The 21,541-nt window shown below is 46.5% G+C and overlaps 1 protein-coding gene across 6 annotated transcripts in view; it reads left to right on the top strand.

The window, feature by feature from the left end:
• The window catches only part of LOC124180954, a 176,566-nt gene that overhangs the window by 127,855 nt on the left and 27,170 nt on the right, over positions 1-21,541 (top strand). For all 6 annotated transcript variants that reach the window (XM_046566950.1, XM_046566946.1, XM_046566947.1 and 3 more), the window contains 3 exons: positions 10,675-10,784; positions 12,716-12,834; positions 15,017-15,326. In XM_046566950.1, the coding sequence (XP_046422906.1) occupies positions 10,675-10,784; positions 12,716-12,834; positions 15,017-15,326 (539 nt within the window). The remainder of the gene's footprint in view (positions 1-10,674; positions 10,785-12,715; positions 12,835-15,016; positions 15,327-21,541) is intronic.

Here is a 21,541-nt window from a genome sequence, read left to right as displayed (position 1 = left end):
GAGTCGAGAGCCGAGAGGGAGAAAGAGGAAAGAGGAGCGCTCTGGTGACGGGAGTCGCAGGGGGTCAGGGGCGAGAGGGAGGGCGATGGTACAACCTCGTTGGCTCTAATGCGGGCTATTCAGCTCCCACAATGCACTAGTAATACGATTTCATCCCTCTTCCCTGCACACCCCTCACACTGACAAGGCACGGGACAAACACTGCCGCGAGCACACCACACGCACCTGACCTCACTTCGCAGTCTACCTACCCTACCGACCCTACACCAACCCCCTTCACCTATAATCCCTCTCCCCAACCCCCAAAGCTCCCATGGGGTTCGCAGTTCGAAGAAGGCTTCGCCGGGCGCCGTTTCGTCTGGCCCATCTCATTCTCTGTAACTATAACTATTCGCAGCAGCTCTCTCTTTCTCCCCGTGTCGTTCCTATAGCTTCCACCTCTCAATGAAACTCGAGGCTGTTGCCTTCCATTCTGCCGCTGCTGCCGTTTAGAACGGGAACAAGACGCGGATGAGAAGGAGAAAAGAGAAAAAAAAATAAACAAAGAATCGCAAAAATCAAAGGACATCCATCTCGCTTAATCACGCTGCATGAGTATACCTACTAGATTTACCTGTCGTTTTCATTTGCCAACACTGTGAATGTGCAGCAAGTATAAAGATTATACCGTATTAGCGGGGGAAGGGTTTGAAGAATGGTGTTGTTCAAGTTAATTCACTTTATGAATTTACTCGCGAATTTCATCGGCATTATCCAGCCGCAACGGCAGCTCTCTTTCTCGCCACGAGTATTAATGCTTTACCCATGCGTGAAATTCTCTCCGAAATGATACGGTGGGTGAACCGCGACGCCGCGATGTGACGCGACCCTGCCTGCAATGTACGTACACCACGATTCGCAGACCGGTGATATATTACACCCTCTGCCGGATTACTTTAGAGAAGAGGAAAAAGAAGAAGAGGAAGAAGAAGAAGAAGAAACGAAGAATAAGCACGGGTGGGGGGTGGCAGGTGTAGAAGAAAAAGTACAGACGTGCCGAAAAGAAATGGGGGGAATAACGAAAAAAAATTATCATCTTTCTTTTTTTTTCCCGCCGTGCGGCTTCCATATACGAAGTACCTAAGTGTGAGAAAGCTTGAATTCACGGTGTCGACTTTTCATTCGCAGGAATTAACCAGGGCGATCACTACGTCTGCGTTTCTAAATACTAAAATTTTATTTCGCGGGTATTCGTACAAGCAGACAATATCATGTAATTCTTTACGAATATTTTTTCGGTACTTTCATTCAAACTTGTCTATTCTTTTCTCGCTTTAGTTGACACACTTACCCTCCACAGTTTATAATCTAAAGCGCACCTTGGATTTAACCCGTTTTCTGAATAAGCTATGTAATTGGTAATCCAACATGGTTTACACAACGACCAGCTGAAAAACAACGTTATCCACTTTTCAACGAATGAAAAGCTTTTATCGCGAGCGGGGCGAGCTTTGACGAAAATTTCTTTCACAACATAATGAAACGAGCAGAGAAAATATCCGCTCTGAATGATAACGACAGCTGTAAAAATAATGAAAAACAGCTCGAGGGTCTTTACGAAATCTCACGCGGGGGTTAATGGCACTGAAAAGCGCTCGAAAGCGGATAAATCGCTTCGTTTCAGTTCGATCAAAAATATTTAATTTGTTCCACTTGATTCTCGGTAATGTTTTTATTTCTTTGCGAACCGTTTCGGAGAATTGAAAACCTGAAAATAAGAGATCCGAGTATCGTCAATCGCGCCCTTTTGCGGAATTACGCAACCCCGAGGAGATGGCTCTGGGTAATCATTGACCGTTACCAGAAGCACGCGAGCATCCGACGAAAGAAACGAGCGAAAATGAGTTTCAGAGATGAGGACATTTTGCGAGAAACATGGAGGTAAGCTTGGTGCACGTTTCATAGATCGACAGAATTCTATAGAAATGAAGCCAAATTTTTTCCTACTTCCAACTTTTTCCTACGTTGAGAACTATTTTTCAAAATATATGCATACGCGTTCAGCCGCAAGTGTTTTATTTGCCCAACCGTCGAGAAAGTAAATTATTTCCTACATCATTATCGAACTCGCGCTAACGGTTGCAGATTTTTCCAAAAGCCCAGTCAGGCAAAAAATCTAGGCCAGAGCTGGCGCAACTAGTTTGTTGACGCAAAATTACGTTCTCCAGGGTACGAAGAACGCGACGAGTCTGCCGCTATAAATTATACGATTCCAGGCGTCAAATCGCCGGGTTTCGCCCGACAATTCGATCCGCTAGCTACGCGATCGGCTTCCCGAGTCTGCAGCTCGTCGTCGCTCGATCGTTACTAATCGTCACCAGGGAAAAACTGAGAACTAACTGTAATCGCCGCGTCCCGGACCAAAGTAATAATTCAAATAAACTGATGATTCGTAGATCAGTGATTCGTGTTGGATTGTAGTTTGATACGAAATTATTATACGCGAGTATTGCGGTTACATCTTACAGTCGACTAACAAAAAACTTGTAAGTACAATAACGTGAAGTAATACATGCAGGAAGCAGCGGAGAGATTCGAAAAGTAGAAAGTAAGATATAAGCTGGGGAAGAATCAAGTACCCGTAGGCAAAAATCAATCGGCGATGCGAGACGCGAGCGGAATTTTAAACGAAATCATATTTGAAAAAGCCTTCCGCGAAACATGCGAAGAGATACAGAGGCCATCGCGATTCGCCCTCACGGTTATCGCGTTCACCTATAAACAGAGGACTAGGACCCCGACTGTTATCTTTTACGTTTCCTTATTTCTTTTCGTTTCTTGTTATTTCACTTTATACCTTATCCGACAATCTGTTTCCTTGTCCAAACTTGTGAAATGTGATGCAAACCGAAACGGGCAGCAAGCTGCCTTCGCGACGTTTTGCATCTATAAACGATAAATTCTGGATACGCTGCACGAAAGCTAATTATGCTCTCAGGAACTAGTTATCCGACTATCCGTTCCACGGCGAAGACGACATTCCAACGATAAGAATTCCTCGAACTGCTGTGCGTCTTCTTTCTAACAATAAGCTGCTTTCACATCCCATCCTTGCCCTATTTCAACTTCTGTTTTACCTTCGTTAAGCTTGATTCTTCTTGAATATCCTGAAGCCTGGAATTTATGATCGGGCCAGCCAGATGGGCGAGCTCTCTATTCCGCACGAGGGTGTTCCATTCGGAGATAACGTTATTTCGATACAGTTTTAATTTTTTTTAAATTCTTTTACCTCCATCTGAAAAATTTGTTACCTACTCCGAATTTAAATTCTTCCCAAGTAAATATAACTCTATATAAGGTGATGTCCTTCCGCGAGAATCGCACTTTTTAACGGAAAATTCTACAATGCGCCCGAAATAAACGCGAAACCGCCATTGCTGCCGCTATTTTTCACCTCGCGTTTCGAGCAAGGAGAGAACAGCGAGTGCCTAACCCGCCTCTTGTACAACAGTTTATCGTGACACCCGTCAACCCGACCGAAAGCTCTTATCGCCTCACTCGAAACCCCGTCCTTTGTCCGCTCTGAAGAAGGACTATTATTTTCCTCAGGGCGGTTTCAGCCGCCGTTGAAACTTTTCATTGTAACCACTGAATCCATTTTCGGGTATCCTAGTCTCGTAGTCGAGTCCATGTGCTCGGGTGTCCACGTAGACGTGATTTAAGGAAACGGCGTTTCGGCTTCTAAAAATGAAACGATAGAATTGACTCGTCCCATGTGTCCCAAAACAATCGGCCCAAACTCGGGAGAAGATACAGGTTCGAAAATCGCAGTGGATGTCCTCGAGGAGGCCCAAAGGACACTCGCGGGCCGTCCCCTCGTCCATTTAGGAGTGAAATTTCATCCAGTCGGGTTGACAATCTTTCGGGGTGTCAGAGGCTCGGTATGCACGCTCGTAGCACGACGCGGCTCGCGATAAATCACCCCGTCATTTTCCCCTCCTCGTAACCTCTTGCAGAATTCGCGGTGTCGCGTAACTCAAATATGTAAACCTCCCCCCTTAGCCCATCCACGTAACCATGAGCCGTGCAAACACATCCACCCTGACCCTTGTAATAACCGTAGGCGGTGCGTACTCTTTTAACTCTGTTACGAGAAAAGAAAACGGAACGGAACGAGATGGGGCAGGGAGGGGGAGGGGAGGAGGGGGGGAGGCTGGATGCCGTTGTTGTCTCACTCGCATTTCTCGCCAAGTCTCTGTTTCCTCGACCGCTAGCCGGCACCAATGAGTTCCCGCAGGTTGCGAAGAGCTTTCATCCCTTCTCTTCCCTCCATTCGAGGCCGATCCGTCCGTCCGTCCGTTCGTCCTTCTGTCCGTAGGTATTTCTCTATCCGTCGAAGGCAGCGGTTTGGGCCGCGGGATTTCTCCCATTCGCTTTTGATAATCTCCTCGCGTTAAAGCCCACTTTGTCTTCGGCACGGCGATATCTCTGTACACCGGTGCCAACCCGCCCCCGCCTACCGTCCTTCCCTCCTTCCCTCCTTCCCTCCATCCGCTCGCTCGCTTTGGTCCCGTTGGGAAACTTGTTAATCTGGCACTCGAAACTTGAAAACCACTTGAATCCTCGACTCTGAAATGATTAATTAGTAACTATAGTGGCAAGTTGGCGCGCTTCGTGCTCGGCGTGCTCTGCCTTCCCATCCTTCCGATCCTTCCTCCCGCTCCGTCCTAAGCCTGTCTCTGGTAAGCTCACCAGTCCCGAGTACGCACCCGATATCTATTGTACACTAGAGACGGATTCTGAACCTAGTTTCAAACCTATAGTTGTCATCTGTAATCCATATAACGTCGTGATTACGCGAAAACGTTGCTTTCTTTTAACCCTAGAACGGTAACGCAATTTTATTTTTATTTTTTTTTTTTTTTCACCTACTTCAGTAACGAAGGTTGCAAAAACGTCCCAACCTTGTAAATTACATCTCTCGGCTACGTCATATCGTCAAGAGTTCTACAGAGTCCTCATTTTCTTCGTTTTTTAACAGAGTATCACGTGGGCCTAAAAACTATTTGCATGAATTCCAAAAGAAAAAAAAATGTTAAAATTTCACGTGTCTCGAGTCGGAAACGTAAGTTTGTCTCTCGCGAACGGATATTTAAATTCGCGTGGGGTATTTTTTTTCACCTCCCCCCGTCACCGTTATAGACTTAGCTATGTACGAAAATGACTGGAGATCGTACCGAAGAAATACAAAGTTGCAGGCGCGTCAGTCACCCACACGACCCTCCTCACAGCTCCAAATGCTCCTCGTGTCTCTGTGCGTTACTCTGTTGGCACAAACGTAGGATAATCTCTTGACAAAGGGCCATCGACTATCGAGCGGGCTATTCTCTTTGGTCAAACAAAGGTCCGAGGGTGTTATGTATAGAACACGGTTATGCGGTTGTGTTGTAATCGGAGGTGGAAGAGGATCTCGGTGTCTACGTACAGTATCCGGGTGATAAATAGTGCACAACACCGAAGGGCAAAGGGGTGTGTAATCGACGAGTACGATGATCGGGGATCGGACGAAGTGACCGGTGAGACGGTTTTTAGAACTGGCGAAGGGTGAGGAGGGGGATAGAGAGAGGCTGATACGTTCGGCATTTATTGCGCGTTGGATCGCGTGTTTGTTCAACGTGGGTGCCGCAGAGCAACCTTACTTCTCCGCTTCTGGTTCCGGTGCTGGTTCTGCCGTAGCTTCTTCTCCTTGCGCGGGGCAGGATGAAGTGTAAACAGCCAGTTACCAGGAACTCGGCAAACAGGGTAGTAACGCACCGCTGCTGGTAGGTACCGATGCGGAGTTGGGCCACCTTATATATCACGGGGCCGGAGCATCGCGACGCGACGTACGTCTTGCAATCACTACAAAATGTAAACCCCCTGACTTTGGTACGCTCGTTAAACGCCGCCAGACCGTCACACAACTCAAACAAATCACTCCCTCTGCCCTTCCAGCTTTCCCGAGCTTCTGCTAGTCTAGTCGTTTCAATTAGCGCGGTATCACGTCCCTCTCCCTCTTCCTTTCGATGTTTCCGCCTCTCTGTGCAAATCCCGAGATTCCACGCAATTAAATGACCGCCGAATAAAACCTTCGGAGGACGTTGAAACCGACAAAGTACTATCCGCAGCTATACGCTGTGAGAAATACGGTGTTGAATGTAACACTGAAAATATTCGACAGAAGTCGACATTTCAAGACCACTTTGTGTCAAGAGTCGGAACGATTTACACCGATGATGTTTAATTTTACACCAATCGGTGTGAACTTTTGTTGAAACCGTGAATTTTCTAACAGCGTATGAAATTTTCGGTAACGCTGCGCGACAATAAACTCGACTGCAAATTAACAAGACTTCGGACCGGAGATTTAAGTACCTACACCCGAGAATTTTCGTCGATTCAACCTCACCGCCAGCCATTTGTAAAGAAATTTGATGGAACCGGTAGACCACTCCCGATGTTGGTTCGATATTTTTTAAATATCGCCAGAGTAACCGAGGCTGCTCCGTGATCCTTTGCTCCGTGCACCACCGTCGAGTATAATACGGGGTACAAGTTCTTGATTAAACCATTATGGCTTATACCGGGGGGGCTTTTATTGCCGAAGCTGAGCGAGATAGCGGAGCTGATCTATCCTCTCGCTCCCTCCCACTCTACGGGCATGTAAATTCGCGATAATAGGAGGGATGTTTCAACTCCCGTAGGTTCTCCCTCAACTTAACTTAAACTTGCGCCGCCTTTACAAGTTAATAACTTGGGTTATCGGGAAATTTACCGTTCGCCTATACTCGCCCGCCTTTGTACCACCTCCCCGCCGCCCATCTTTTTAAGGATTTCGCCGCCGTCCTTACAGCGCAACGACATCAATCTACGGCCAGTCTGCTTCTACGTTTGCAAGCAACTCGATATTACACAACGGTCCAATGTTCGGTGCAGTGTTTGTTTTCTGTTTCTTATTTTGCGATATTTCACTTCACATCGAAACCGCTCGTTATATTCACCATATCCACGATTGAAATTCACGGGGCATAGACAGCCAGGATCGATCCCGACGCGTAAAAACTGGCCCCCGATCGTGATTTACGCCACGTTGCGCGTTGAGCCAAACCTGCAGTCGTAAATTTATATACATACTCGAGATGTGTGCCCTGACGTTTTTCGAATCAAACCGCACTCATCTCGTGTGTACACGTACGGGGTTATGCATGCCGTAACTCTTTGCTGTACACATTCTCATCCTTCGCTAATTCGTTTCAGGCACGGAGTAATTGATAAACGCGCAGCCATTAAAATAGGGTGAGGCTAGTTCAGGTTTGCGTTTGAAAATAAATAAATAAATTCAAGAAAAAAATCAATATTTTCTATTCAATTTCACACGCGCGTATTCGATATTATGAGGATCAAAAATGAGGCAAAAAAAAAATAAATAAATAAAAAAATTAAAAAAAATATTGAGAGAGAAATTAATTGCTTGCCAAGAATTTCACTTACATAGCTGCGTGAGAGTGAGATGCAAAAAATCATATACATGTATAAGTACGCATACACAGGAACCCAGGATAATATTTCTCGTTCAGCTTTTAGACAATCGTAGAAGCTGTGATAAAAGAGATGTAGGTGTGAATTTAGGAGGGGCGGGAATATTTATACCCGCCTACCTGCTCGTCGTATTTACGAGAAATATTACTAGAACCTACGTCTAGCAGGGTCTTTGCACCAGCAGCAGCAGCAGTAGCGGCAAGCAGTCCGCCCGCCTCGTTCCGCTCTGCCATTCGGGATTTAGGGCTGCGGCGGCCATACGTGCTACCGGCCAAATTCCATTACCTATCGGCTTCGGGCGATAAATATTATAAATTGGGACTCGGCCCTCCCCCTCCCACCCCCTCTTTTCCCCTTCGGCAGCCTCGTCTTCCCACCGAATATCCACTCTATATCATCATTTTTATATACGCGCCCGCGATAAATCTAGGGCAATACCTCGAGCCGTTCTAGGATCCTAGGACGCAAGGCACAGACTTTTATGCACTACCGACCGCTGACGGTTTTCCCTTCTTCGGCCTGCGGATCTTCTTTTCCTTTATTCTCTACTAAACGTTGACCGCAAAATGCTAAATGCTTGACATTGCTCGCGGGGTAAACGATGTGCTAAAAAATTTATTTCGCAGAGACAAACGTAATGAGGGTTTGCAACTTTCTTTGAAAATTTTCTGACAGGTGAGGTAATATTATTATTCGTACAGTAGTACGTTTCGGTACGACAGAAACTTCTTTGTGGCTGCGCGGCTTTAAAACCTGCGTTCGATAATACTATACATATACATAAGGTATAAGGGAGTGAAAATATTACCTACGCGGTGAAAATTCTTCGGTGCAAAGGTAAAAATCGATGTTACTCGCCTCGGTATACACCTACAGGCATATAGAACTACACATGTAGGTAAATAAATACCTACGTGTACGAACGAAGGTGGAAGAGAGTGAGATGAAATAGATAGAAACGAAGCCATCCTGATATATTCGGACTATTATTTTGGCACCAAAGCTATTATTTTCCTCACATGTGTGCGAGTACAAATACTCGCCTTCGCTCGCACGCTATAGCGAAAGTCGGAAAAAGTACGTGGAGCCAGAATTGCGTCGATCGCGGCCTAAGCGTCGAAAGCTATTATGGAAATGATGTTTTTCTTTCTCCGCTTCAGAACAGCTCCGTCGTATTGACTGACTGTGGACGTGTTTCGTGCGAACGTATGTGAATTTTTACACGAGCACGCGTCCATCGGTCGGTCGAGGGAAACGTCGTAAAAGAAAATAGAAAAATGACATAACCGATCAAATCGTACACGTTATTGTAGGTATGCGCAGGGCTTCGGACTAATTGCATAAATTAATAATTAAATGAAACAAAAAAGAAATAGCTCTAGAGTTTCGTAATGAAGGTAGTGTTATACTCTGAGTACCTAATGCCTATACCTCGATTCTTTTTTCTTTTTTTTCTTTTTTTTTTCACACCTCGCGCTTAGTTAGTTCAGATTGTTCGCTGGTCCAATTTCAACGAGGCGATAAAACGCGTTGTACACAGTTGACGATAGGAATCTCGAAGAAAAATGCTGGCAGCGAAAAGTTAACAGTTTTCTCTCTTTTACTTTTGTCTGCGTTTAACTTTTTTTCTTTCATTCGAGGCGCTGAAAACGGTAGGCTGTGTTATCTGCTAACGATTGGGAAAAGTTTCAAGAAGCGAGAGAATTACAAAGATTCGATAGAACGAAAGCTAGTCCATGACTATACAGCCTTGTACAGATTGTATACTATCAACTTTATCTTGCTTTGGAAAACAATACGGATTTTCTCTTTGTACCGGTAGTTTATTCTTCCAAGGACCAAACTCGCAAGTTTCATTGTTTTGTTCCCAGTTTTCCACTTCACCGTATAGAGAATACCTTTTGTCGAGGGGCAAAAGACAACAGTTTTCCAAAAGAGTCAATGCAGAATCTGATTTCGCGTAATATCTGTTTTGCCGAATTTTGGCCGCCATTTCACGTTAACGAGACATTTCGCAAATCATCGATCAAGGTTCAGAAATTGATATTTCCGGTTTCATCGATACTTTGTGAATTGTCCCTGATATAAGAATAATATTGAATTCCAGATCGCGCAGTTTGTTTCGATAAATAGTAAGTATTTCAGCGGTAACGCAACAGCATCTGGCTCTTGTGCAATTTCCTTTTCCTTTCCTGCCGAAAGAAAAATAAATAAAAATTTTCCTTAAAATTACTAAAAAAACACGTAGTCCTAAACCCATTTCTCCTCCTCAACGAGGTTACAGCAAGTTTCTGGTGCTCGTCCGTGGGGTTATCGGTTAACCGAGAATAGTAAAGTGCATCGGTCTTCGTTGGTCGAATTCGCGACGGCAGCAGGGAGGTCGAACGGCGGCTGGATCCGTCTCACTCCGTCTTCTCAACCAGACTGGCTAATTAATTATCCCCGTAACAGGGGAGCAGCTTTGCAGCGGAGCGGAGCGGCGGGGACGGACGCTTTGTTTTAATGCCATGGCTTCTGCCGGAGCCAAGACGCTGCATTCCTCTCTCTCTCTCTCTCTCCGTCTGCTCAGGTGCTTGACGTGCCCGAGATTAAGTTTCCCGCTCTCCGTTCCGTGTCACCGTCGACGAGCCACTTGGTCCAAACTTAACCTCCCACAGTGTCCTTACCAACTATCATCTGTGTCACCGTCGATCTTCCCGTCAGGCGTTGCACTGTCGTTCAATAAGCTGCGTTTCGTCGTACCTATAATACCCACCTGCTCAGCAGACATCGGACACAACTATTCGGAGCTTCGCTCGGTAATCGAGGGTCGAGGCAAGCCTCCGTGTTCCGTTGGAGCTTTGCAAGTCGTAGGTTCGTACGTCCGGCGGTTGGATCCGTCTCGTCCTTGGCGATCAATCTTGTATAAGCCCGGGAAGAAGGAAGCTACGTCGAAATCCTCTCTCCCGGCAAGAAACTCCTACCGAGACCGTTTGTCAAATCGAGACGTTCCCCTACTTTTTAACCGTCTTTTTACACCTCACCGTAAACTCGGAGTGGAAAAACCCGAGTTAGTTGTTGGCCTGTGCGCATCGTGCAACGTTTATCGCTTCTCTACCATATGGTTATTCATTTCAGGCAGTGGCGAGGAGTCGAGGTCCGGGACGGGAGAGCCGGGTAAACTAGGAGTGAAGAAGCAGCGGCCGAAGGCCTCCTCGCCGAACAGACAAGGACCCCAGCAGTGCCAGGTACTCTCACCTGCAGAATATTGTAGAATAAGATCATCGCAGTCCGACACCGTCGGATCAATCCTCACTATCGTCATCGCCCTTCGGGTACAACGGCGACCGCGCCAAACACCTGCAACGTACGACGAAAGAAAGTGCGGAAACGGCGCTGATCGTGAATTACCAGCAGCGAAACAACAGTCGCGTTGAATATTCAGTTTTCGTCAGAGCTATCCGCGTTGTGCCCGGTATTCAGATTCGGCGGCGGGAGGGGAATCGATCGCGATCGATCAAAACTGCCCGTCAGAGAAGCAGCGCTCCGCAGTGATCGCTCTGAATTCGTAAGCGAGACAGTGGTTAAACCTATCCTCTCACCTACCACCCTTTACCCTCGGTTCCGCGCTTTGCCCTGCAGTCATCTCCGCCTCTCCCACACTCGTTCCCAACCCCGACTGCGAGGAAGAACCCACCGCCTCTGGCCTTGTTGCGTAATTGAATAACGATGGTCCGCGGCACGGCCGCACCGCGTTATTGACAAGCACCGTCAATGTTGTACCCGCGGTACCGTAGCCCGGCTTTGGTAGATCCATGACCCTCACCCCGCCCTTTCGATTCGATCCTTGAGATTTCGGATGTTTTTACTTTATTTATTATTTTCTTTATTTTATTTCAAACAAATTTTCTCTTCGTCCGAACGAAATACACCTCGCGAAAGTGTATTTCCTGGCTGCGTGAAAACTTGATGCAACTGCTAACGGATTACCCGTGTATTCAAGAAGATGAACGCGCCTTCGGAGGGGGTTTGGCAAGTGAGGGGTTGGCGGCGCGTGGTGAAGTAATGATGTTTGCTTAGTTCTTGGGTGGGTCGGGGGTGGCGCGCGGATCTTTGGAGTTCTGCAGGATGGCGGTTTGGTAAAGCGCCCGACGCGCGTTCACCCTAAATTGAAATGCCGCTGACGGAGACGACGACGCGACGCTACCGTCGCCCCGTATCCCGTTTCTGCACCGCCGAGGCGAGGTTTGGAATTAAGCTGCTCTACAAATGAGATCAGATACCTTGGAGATTTTATGCCGTGTTTGGCCGACTGAAAATCGTCTTGCGTCAATCCGATTGGCGACGGAGTCGGAGAGGGATAGAGATCCGATAGCCGGATAGATAGACGTAGTGTATTTATGTTTGTAACGATCCTTGACAATGCAGCCACAAAGCATTTCGATAAAATTATTCCGTGACTGTAAGAAAAGAGAGTGAGAAGGATAGATGGAGATAGAGAGGGAGGAAAATTTTCAGAATCCGGGACCGGAGACGGAGACGAGATCGCGAAAGACAGGATTGTGCAATTACATAATACCCATGCCGCCCGATGCAGACATAGTTGAGCGCGTTGCGAAGTAGGTGGAGCAGAAACGACGGCGCTACGCTCTCTGCAACGGCGGACTGCATGCCGGGCGAGGTGGGCGAAAGGATTCGACACTGGTCGGGTCGGGTCGGGTCGGGTTGGGTTGGGTTGGGTTGGGTGGAGTTGGGTGGAGTTGAGTTGGGTTTGCCACGGGAGGTCGGGAGGTCTATTGAATTAGCTAGTCAAGTCACACGATTCTACTCTCTGCTGTTCGCTAGTCTCCTGTGAACTCCCCCATTCCCACTTGGATTCGAGAGTTTCCACATTCTGCGAATTCAGATCCTCTCCACCTTCACCCCCCATCTCTCGCTTTCTCTCTCTGATCTTCCCTGCCGATGTAGTACGAATAGAACGATTCTCTCCCGCAGCCCATCATCGCGCATCCGCCTGAAATGGCATCCCCCTGCATCATCCTTTCCCTGATATTATAATATATATTCTCCCATCATCCCCGGGGATTAACACCGTGATCAGCTAGTAGACGTAGACGCGGACGCGGACGTCGTCCGGGCGTGCGGTCAATGCTCACGTGTTTACTGTTTTCTGTTCAAGGTCTGCGGTAAGGTGTTCAACAACGCGTCCGCCTTGACGAAACACAAGCTGACGCACAGCGACGAAAGGAAGTACGTCTGCACGATGTGCGGAAAGGCGTTCAAGCGGCAGGACCACTTGTAAGCTAATCATCAATTTATCACTCGTACACCTCATACCTCGCTCTATTTTTCCTCCCCCCATAATCGTTTTACCTTATACCTGAGTCGTTCGTAGTCTGGCTGGCCGTTTCAAGAATTCAATCCTCTCCCCGTTAGGCGTATACCTACAGGGGAAAACAAACGACGGACAAAGAGGGACAAGGACCGTTTCCGGGGGACAGTGTTTCCGTTTCTTCTTTACATTTTCTTGCGTGTTTTTCATTTTTTTTTTTTTTTTTTTTTCTCTTCTCACTTTCGTGTAAACACGATCGGTCGTGATTTAAATAAAAATCCCTCCCCGTACCGTCGAGGGATCACTCGTGATTAATACAATTGTCGTTTCCATTTCCGCAACGAACGGTTGATGAGAACGCGCGTGGCCACGTTTGATTCGACCGGGACACGCCGGTTCTGTGATTGGCAGAAATAACTCGAACCTTTCTGATATCCGACACCAGAATCAGATTGTATCACGCGCGAGGTCGCCTTTGATGGTTACGGATGCCGGAATACGCTCGGGGTCCGCCGGTCTTTAATCCGGCCGGTGTTATTCTTGTTGTAAAAACATTTTAACGAAGGATCGGTACAGCTATATGCGAGGAATGACGGCGAATGACGGTGAAACGAAGCGAAACTAGAAAAACGAACGGCAGGAAGCACAAAGTCGCGACTCCGCGCGATGATTCAAGAGTTGGTAATTACTAATTGTAAGAGCTGCTGCTCTTCTCCCTCTAGTCGCGGAATATAACTCATCCTTTTCCCTTAACCATGCCCTCGTACCTACTTCGCGTTCGCCGAGCTTCGACGAGCTTCGCATTTACTTTTACCGTACCGCTTGGCTCTTGGCTGTTGGCTCTTCGCTCTGCGCTCTTCTCTCCTCTCTTTTCTCCGCTCTTTGCCTCGGAGGCAATCGGAAACATAATTCGCAGGGAAGGCAAAGTGAGGCAGGGCGGGTACCTGCGTTAAAAGTTCAGCAAATTAGCTTTTACAAATTAAACCCATTCCGACCGAGCGGGAGAAGAGACACGGTAAGCGTACGAGAGAGAAAGAGAAAGAGGAAAACTCTGCCGACTTTACGGGTCTCTCCTTTCCGAGGCCGGACTTTCAAGCAAAGGGAAACCCACGTTTCGGTATTGATTGCACATAAAATTCTTTCCATCGGACTTTTTCTTCGTCTCCTTCTTCTTTTTCCCCGGTTCGATCTCACCCGACTCGACCGTCTGCTCGATTTGTAGAAATATTTCGTCTCGTCTCGTCTCGTCCGCAAAGCCTCCCAACTTCGCGTAATTCTAAAAACCCTCCGAACTCGTCCGATCAGCGTTTTCTCAAAGCAATCAGTCAAATGCTAAATTAATTCCCCTCGCCGTCGCGTAGTTCTAGAAAATACGCCGACCCTGCGGCCAACAGAGAGAGAGAGAGAGAGAAAGAGAGAGAGAGAGAGAAAGGCCATCCCGCTCTGCCCGGCACTTGGCTCAAAGTCACAAGTTTCTCCCCCGCGCTTCGTAGAACGGCAGCAATACCAACAGCCACAGATCGTGGATATACCGATTCGAACCGAATTTCAATTTAACATGAAATTAGGTCGGCCCGACCCGCTTTGCTGGCATCCAGGCAGGGTGGAAACCGCCAACTTTCGCACAGGGGGAGAAACACGGTCAATTATATTCGGTTCAACAGCTCTGGATATATCGCGAAAGAAAATTTTCTTCTCGCTACAGCTCGGCTTCCACGCGTTCCCCCCATCTAACTTTCCGAACCTCGAACATATTTCCGTTACGATATATCGCGCCGAGACTAACCCGCTAATTTATGTCAGCCTAACGACAACGACAACGACAACGGCTCGGGTTCGGGTCACTGCGGAGAGATATCTGAAAACCCGGTGGTGCCGAACACAAACAAAGCGAGGCGACAGCGCCGAACAAACACCGAAGCCGCCTCTCGCTGTAGGTAGTTTAGATGCCCGTTCAGATATACCGTCGTTTCCCCGTAAACGTGCACGGGCAGAACCCGTTTGCACTTCGTCCTGCAGCAGGATTTCCGATCGAAATGAATGATCAAGGCGGGCGGGGGGACGGGGGGGTTCGAATACTCCTATCCTTTCGTTTTACTTGTTCTTTTTCAACCCTTCTTCTTTCACGTCGCCGGTGTTTTCCTCCAGGAACGGTCACATGCTCACCCATCGTAACAAAAAGCCGTACGAGTGCAAGGCCGACGGATGCGGAAAGTCTTACTGCGACGCGAGGAGCCTCAGAAGGCACACGGAGAACCATCACGCCGGAAGTAAAGTGAACGAGAGCGTCAGCCCCAGCAGCCCGACTACCGGCCCTCACACCCCCAACACACCGAGCAGCAATCCGAGCACCCCGAGCACCCCGGGGGCACCACCGGCCACCCAAAACGGCCACAACAACACGGCGCTGAAGCAGCTTCTCTCGACCGAACCGGCGCCCCCCGCCCACCAGCACAAGGTGAGCTTTTTACTTGTGATAAATTTCCATTGCCTTGCGCAGGAGAAATTTCCCTCATCCCTTTGATTTTCGAACGATATTATCGCAACGGTGCGTGGACGCGGGTATACCTGCTCCCGTTTAGCGATCCGCACTCCAGGTACTCGTGTATGTTTCTGGAATAGCGAATGGAGAACGCATTCGCGTGCCGACCAGAGTCGCTTTGCGGAGCTGGGTATGCAAAACACATACCAAGTCTAGGTATAATCCTAGATATAAAGTCATCGAGCTTTGATGTCGCGAATTGAAGCGCAGCGCGCGTCCCATCGATCATATATATATATATATATATATATATATATATATAGATATATATATTCCAAACGAGACTGCTGCTTTGATGTTATTCATGTTGGTGTGCATATAACAGATGTAACGTTTGTATCGCTAACACACGCGATTTCCCTGTCTCTCTTTCTCTTTCTCTCTCTCTCTCTCTCTCTCTCTCCCCTTCTCTTTCCTTCTCTCTCACGGCGCTCTCTGTTGCAAGCTCGACAAAAATATAAATGTAATAGGAGAGGAAGAAAAAAAAACCTAGATATGTAGAATGAATAAAAAAGAAAATTGTGAAAAAACAGTCGTGAAAACGTTTTATTTTGACTTTTTGTCACACGTGACATACATAGTTTTAATAACTTCAGCTTGTCCAATTTTGATTCATCACCTACACGCACGTGGAAAACGAACCTCGAGTACATAAACCTTTCACCGTGAATTATTGTATCACCTCGATTCTCGTTCGCTCTATTTTTCACAAAACTTGAGGCTTTTATTTTTTTGCTTTCATAATATTCTCATATAACGTTCTTGCCCAAAATCGCGTCACATTCAGAGTCATAATCAGAATATGATTTTATATACGTGCCAGTATGATTTAAATCGATCTTGCCGCGATAAAGCAAATTTTTTGTAAATAGACATCCATCGCTATTAGTGAACGCCTGTTATAAGCGGTATCTCTTGCATCGTCGTCGTCGTCATTCTCTTGAAACGCGGTCGCTCGATAAACGACTACTGCAAGAAATAAGGGTAAAAGAAACATTGGAAGGAAAGGTATATAAGAAAAATTTGCCAACGAATCTGAAATCGCGAGAGACGACGTGAAAACGGAATAAAGTATGCGGGCGTTGAGTGATTGGCTCTCTGGAAAAGGCGCGGTCGCGAAACATCAAACGCGGCATTTATCCGCAGACATTGAACGAACGCGAGGGGCCCGGAACCCCGGAGAGTTTCTCATTTCGGAAAATCCTCGAATCCTTATAAATCTCGAGTTCTTCGATCCCCCCCCCACCGTCCCCGCCTTTGACCTTCTTGGTCGTGAAAACGGCGTTAATTCCGAATGCGGTTATAATCACCTCAATCTGCGGAACGAGGAAAAACCGTAGTTGAAATCTGTGGGCGACTCGAGCCTTCGGTCATTAATTTCAAACGACGCGGTCGGTCGCTTCCTAAGATTTCGTCCGGTAATCGGGATCCAATTCGTTCTAATTTCGAACGGTTATCTTCGCAGCTGCTGCTGTTAGGTCCTTGGTGGTGTTTGTGTAGCGTGTAGCATTCTCGCCGGGTATACGTGTAGTTAAGGTCTTCGTAGAAAAACGGTCAGTTCTCCGCACTTTTTCTCCATCCCCTCGCCACTTTGCCGGCTTTTGCTCGTTAGCCAGACAGATAGAGATAGACAGACGGACATGCGGGGGGGGGGAAGGGGTGTAATACATCTCGAGGGATGCGTTCGCCTTCGTCCCCTGAAACTGAGATAATATTCAAAGAAGCATCGTCATCCGTCCTTTAACTAAATTATCATTATCATTATTATTATCAATATCTCAGGTTATTGATACAGATGCCTCAAATTTTTTCTTTTCGTTTCTTCGTAACAACAGTCTGAAGATGTACATATATTAGTACCGATTGATGTACCTGTACCCGGTCTGACACGCGGTGGATTCCACGGGGAAAAGGTGAAATCATACGAAAAAGGTATGGAAGAATGATGGTCTGGGGGGGGGATGACGCAGAGACTTTTAATTCAAAAACTCGTAAAACTTCTTGAATTACGATCAACAACTCCCAGGATCCCGCAGATTCGCATTAAGATGAGACTACCCACTACCGCTCCGCTTTCCTTCCTTCCTTTTCTTTCGTCCTTGTTTGCTTACTCGCTCACTTACTTACTTACTCACTTGCTTGCTTGCTTACTTGGGTATACATACCTTCGTGTTTCTTCCCCGAGTCGACGGGTACGTATTTGTACCGCATAATGTACAACTATGCCGCGGCTGTTGATTGTGTGAAAAAAGTTTCACCCAGTTCTTATCTATTGCACACGTGGGTATAATCAAAATCCCGCGTCACGACCCCTTTTGTAATAATTGATCACTCGGAAAGGAAATTTGAAAAATTACGTGGAAACTTTTCGCATCGAGACAAAGTTGAAAAATTTTCCCACAGATCGTCCGCTTGGGGAGAGAAACTCTTCGTCTAATTTCATGGTAAATTTCTCTCCTTCCTATAATACTGTTACGCAAAAATTGAAATGTCCCGTTTCGCTCCTCATTCTAATGATCTAGCGGTCATTGCAGATGAAAGACACGCAAGAGCTCTCATATGTTGTAAAATGAATAAGGTTGCCGAGTCCACTGACATTATCGTAACAACGGTCCAGTTGTACCAGCCTTAAACCGAAAACACGTATCGCTGTTAAACTCGTTGTTCCTCGTCTTTTAATTTCGCCTGTCTCGATCGCTTCTTCATCGCTCGACGAACCCGGCTCATGTGTTGCAATACATATACGTATAATAAAATTTTTCCACTCCCTCTCACCGCTTTTCGCACGTTTCATTCCGGATCCCCGACGACGTTACCTTCCGCAGCTGCTAACCCCCGTGTTACTATTATACCACACGTGCCCACGAGCCATTGCATCCACACATGTACGCAGGCGCGTCTACCTATACGTCGTTCAGGTACATCGACTATCGGGGATCCAGCCTTACCGCCATCCCGCTTGTACGTCCCGAGGGAATCGGTAAGCTGCTTGTATTCTCTGATAGATAACGGAAGTATTCTCGGTATTGGAAGCGTCCTCCATCCATCCCTTGCTCAGCCCTCGGCTCGTTCGACTCCCGACCCTGCATTCCGGCGAAACTACCCGAGTTTCGTATCATATATTGGACACGTAACCAACTCGCGTTTTCGCTACGATATGTCGACGAAATCGTGACGACTTCCACCTCGCTCCAGTTTTACACACCCTATGCTATATATTGATATTGATTTTTCTTATTCTGTCTCATTCTTACCCTCTTTTTTTTTCTATCTTCGAATCAACAAAATAAAAGTGATAATAGTGTAGCTAGTATCGAACGGATCATGATTTATGACTGTACGGATAAATGTGGGAAAACCAATAAAAAAAAAAAAAAAGGTGAGCACGTCGATTCGACGGTAGAAGTCCGTTCCTGCAGAAAACGATTAATCGCCTCAATCCGTTTTGCATGTACATGTATGTATACGTATTACAATTGCCTCGATAACGATAATCGCTTGAATGATTAATCGAACAATTAATTAATATCACTCCGTCCTTGCGCGTAATCGGCTATTTATTAGTAATTCGGAATACACGTTGACAGGTAGTTGTTACGTCTAGTAATCTTCGAGCAACCGATAAGATGATTGAAATATGAAGGTAAAATAATGAAATTGACTGGCATTCTCTTTGTCTTATTGGAAATCTCTTGTTCAGAGAAAAATTTGGCGCGGTATTCAAACGACAAGAACCATTTGGCACGCGTGGTATCTGGGCAATGTTTCAAACCAAATTCTCGCTAAATTGAGAGTGAATTTGGCCCCGTGTTCCACAGTGGCGACCTGCGGAATTTTATGTCGCGATCTTGGCGAACTCGTGGATGTGTGCTTTATAAATTAACGGCTTTCGCACGGTTACAATTTGCATAGAACATAGGTAGGCGGGGCGTTTTAATATCGTTGAGAGGGATTTCGAAACTGCGCGAGGTAGTTTATAGCGACGGTGGCCGCAGAGCTGAAAGTAATCGATGCATCGATTAATCGAGTCAAAAATTATAATCGAACGCGACTCGATTTATTATTTTTGGTCATTCTTAGTAGTTTATTCTCGAGGCCGCAATGGAACCGCATCGAACACACGTGATACGAGCAACCCTGCGAGTGGTTGTAGGCGTAGGCATGAGGTACGTAATTAATCGTAACCCATGTCAGGACCCGTTCCCGATCAATCATTCTTGAGAATTAAAATTAATACCTGCCCTAAGCTACCTCGCACGAGTAGTATAAATATACATTATATGCCCTGTCTATTAATTTCGATATACTACCGAAAATACGATTCGACGATATTTCTGCTGCACGGGCATTTAAACGTAAAAAACAAATACGCAACGTAGTACGGAAGCGTTGATAAATTTTTGCCAATTATTTTGCGAGTTTTGCGAGTTTTACAGACGTTGAAAATAATTAATTTACAAATGTGTAATTTTTTCTTTTTATTTCAATTTTTTCGTCGTCATCGTCGTTGTAGTCGTTGAATGTGACGCGTTTTGTCACACAGGCAAAAAAGGAAAAGGGAACGAAAACGACGAAATGGACCGGTCAACGTTTCATGTCTTACTTTTCCGATCGCTTCTCTCAGCGTATACGTAATTTACGACTCATGTAACTGTATATTTTTTATTCAAGTTTTTTTATTTATTTACTTAATTTTTTTGCATTCCGGTTGTCTGCCCGTTTATAGCGCAACGCCACGGTTATTTTCGCCTGCTCGTTGTAAAAACGTCGGAGAAGCTCGACGAGGGACGGCGAGGGGGTGTGAGATAGGGGAGGAGGGTGGTCCGGTCCAGCGAACGCGAGTCGAGAGATTTCGATCTCTAATTAGCTGTATATCAAATGAACGCGTTCCGCTGAATCTAGCCTTGCTTGCAGCCTGGCAACCCGGGGTGACTTTGATTTGTGACTCGTTCCCTCGCCCCGCTCGAAATCAGTTCCATACCGATCAGCCCACTCCTCTCTCCCCCCTCTTCCATCCTCGCGACGAATGAACATTCACGTTATCCCTTCCTGCATTGCGTACTCCTCAATTTCTACGCGGTTCCCTTTGTTTCTCTGCACCGGGAATTGTTGAATTTCACTACCAAACCCGCGCAATGAATTGACGATTATTTCGCGGTTCGTTTGTTGTTTATTTTTTTATGGAGGAAAATAGCGGGACACATTTTTCATATACACAGGTTTTTACATCTTTTCGAAACGATAGTTTAGGATCGCGAAATTTACCGATTTGCACAGTAAGACGGATTCTTGTAGCTTATAATACCCTCGGAATTTAATGTCTTTCCTAAATACAAAATGAAGGCAGGAATTATACGATAATATTTCATCATGCATCGCGATATTGAATGTGGAAAATATCGACGCGAGGCGAAACGAAGGCTAAATATTTAGAAAATAATACACGAACGTGCGTATATATATATATACACACACCTATACATACGTATACACTCGCAAATACGCTGAATGATATTTCAATTAAGCCCCGAGGAGAACGGCCATCTTTTGAGCGTTCCGGATACGCCCTTGGAGCAGACATAGGAACGTGCAACACCCAGAGAGAGAGGGAGAGAGAAAGAGAGAGAGAGATACACCCCCGCGGCCTAATTTAGGCAATTTAGCCAGTTTAAAGCAGAATGGAGCATCTCTGGAGGACGGTTGTCATTTTCCACGTCTTCTACTCCCGACGACGTCGTGAAGCGTTAACGGCGCTGGAGCGAAGACGAAGATGAGGAGGGGAGGGGGGAAGAAGGATATTACAACCGGGGTGGAGAAAAGGGTGCGACGGAGGGGGAGGGAAACAGAGACACAGAAATGCGAGGGCCGAGCAAGCGTAAAACGAAGCCTTGCCCGCATTCACACCTCACTACTACACTACCGCGTGCACCCCCCTTTCCTCGCAGTTTTCCCACGACAAATAGCGCTTCTTATCCTTATTATGCAGTACAAAGGGAGAGTACGCTGCGATACGCCGATCCGACGATCATTTCACTTCGTACGTACAACGTATAGCTTCAAGTCTCCTGAATTGTCGAATTTCATTTAACGAAGTTCTGTATTTCTATTCTTTTTTCAACTCAATTTTATTC

The sequence above is a fragment of the Neodiprion fabricii genome, chromosome 4 (genome assembly GCF_021155785.1).
Source record: "Neodiprion fabricii isolate iyNeoFabr1 chromosome 4, iyNeoFabr1.1, whole genome shotgun sequence".
Classification (NCBI taxonomy): Eukaryota; Metazoa; Arthropoda; class Insecta; order Hymenoptera; family Diprionidae; genus Neodiprion; species Neodiprion fabricii.
The sequence above is the reverse complement of the archived record's forward strand: the minus strand, read 5'-3'. Positions and strand labels throughout refer to the sequence as shown.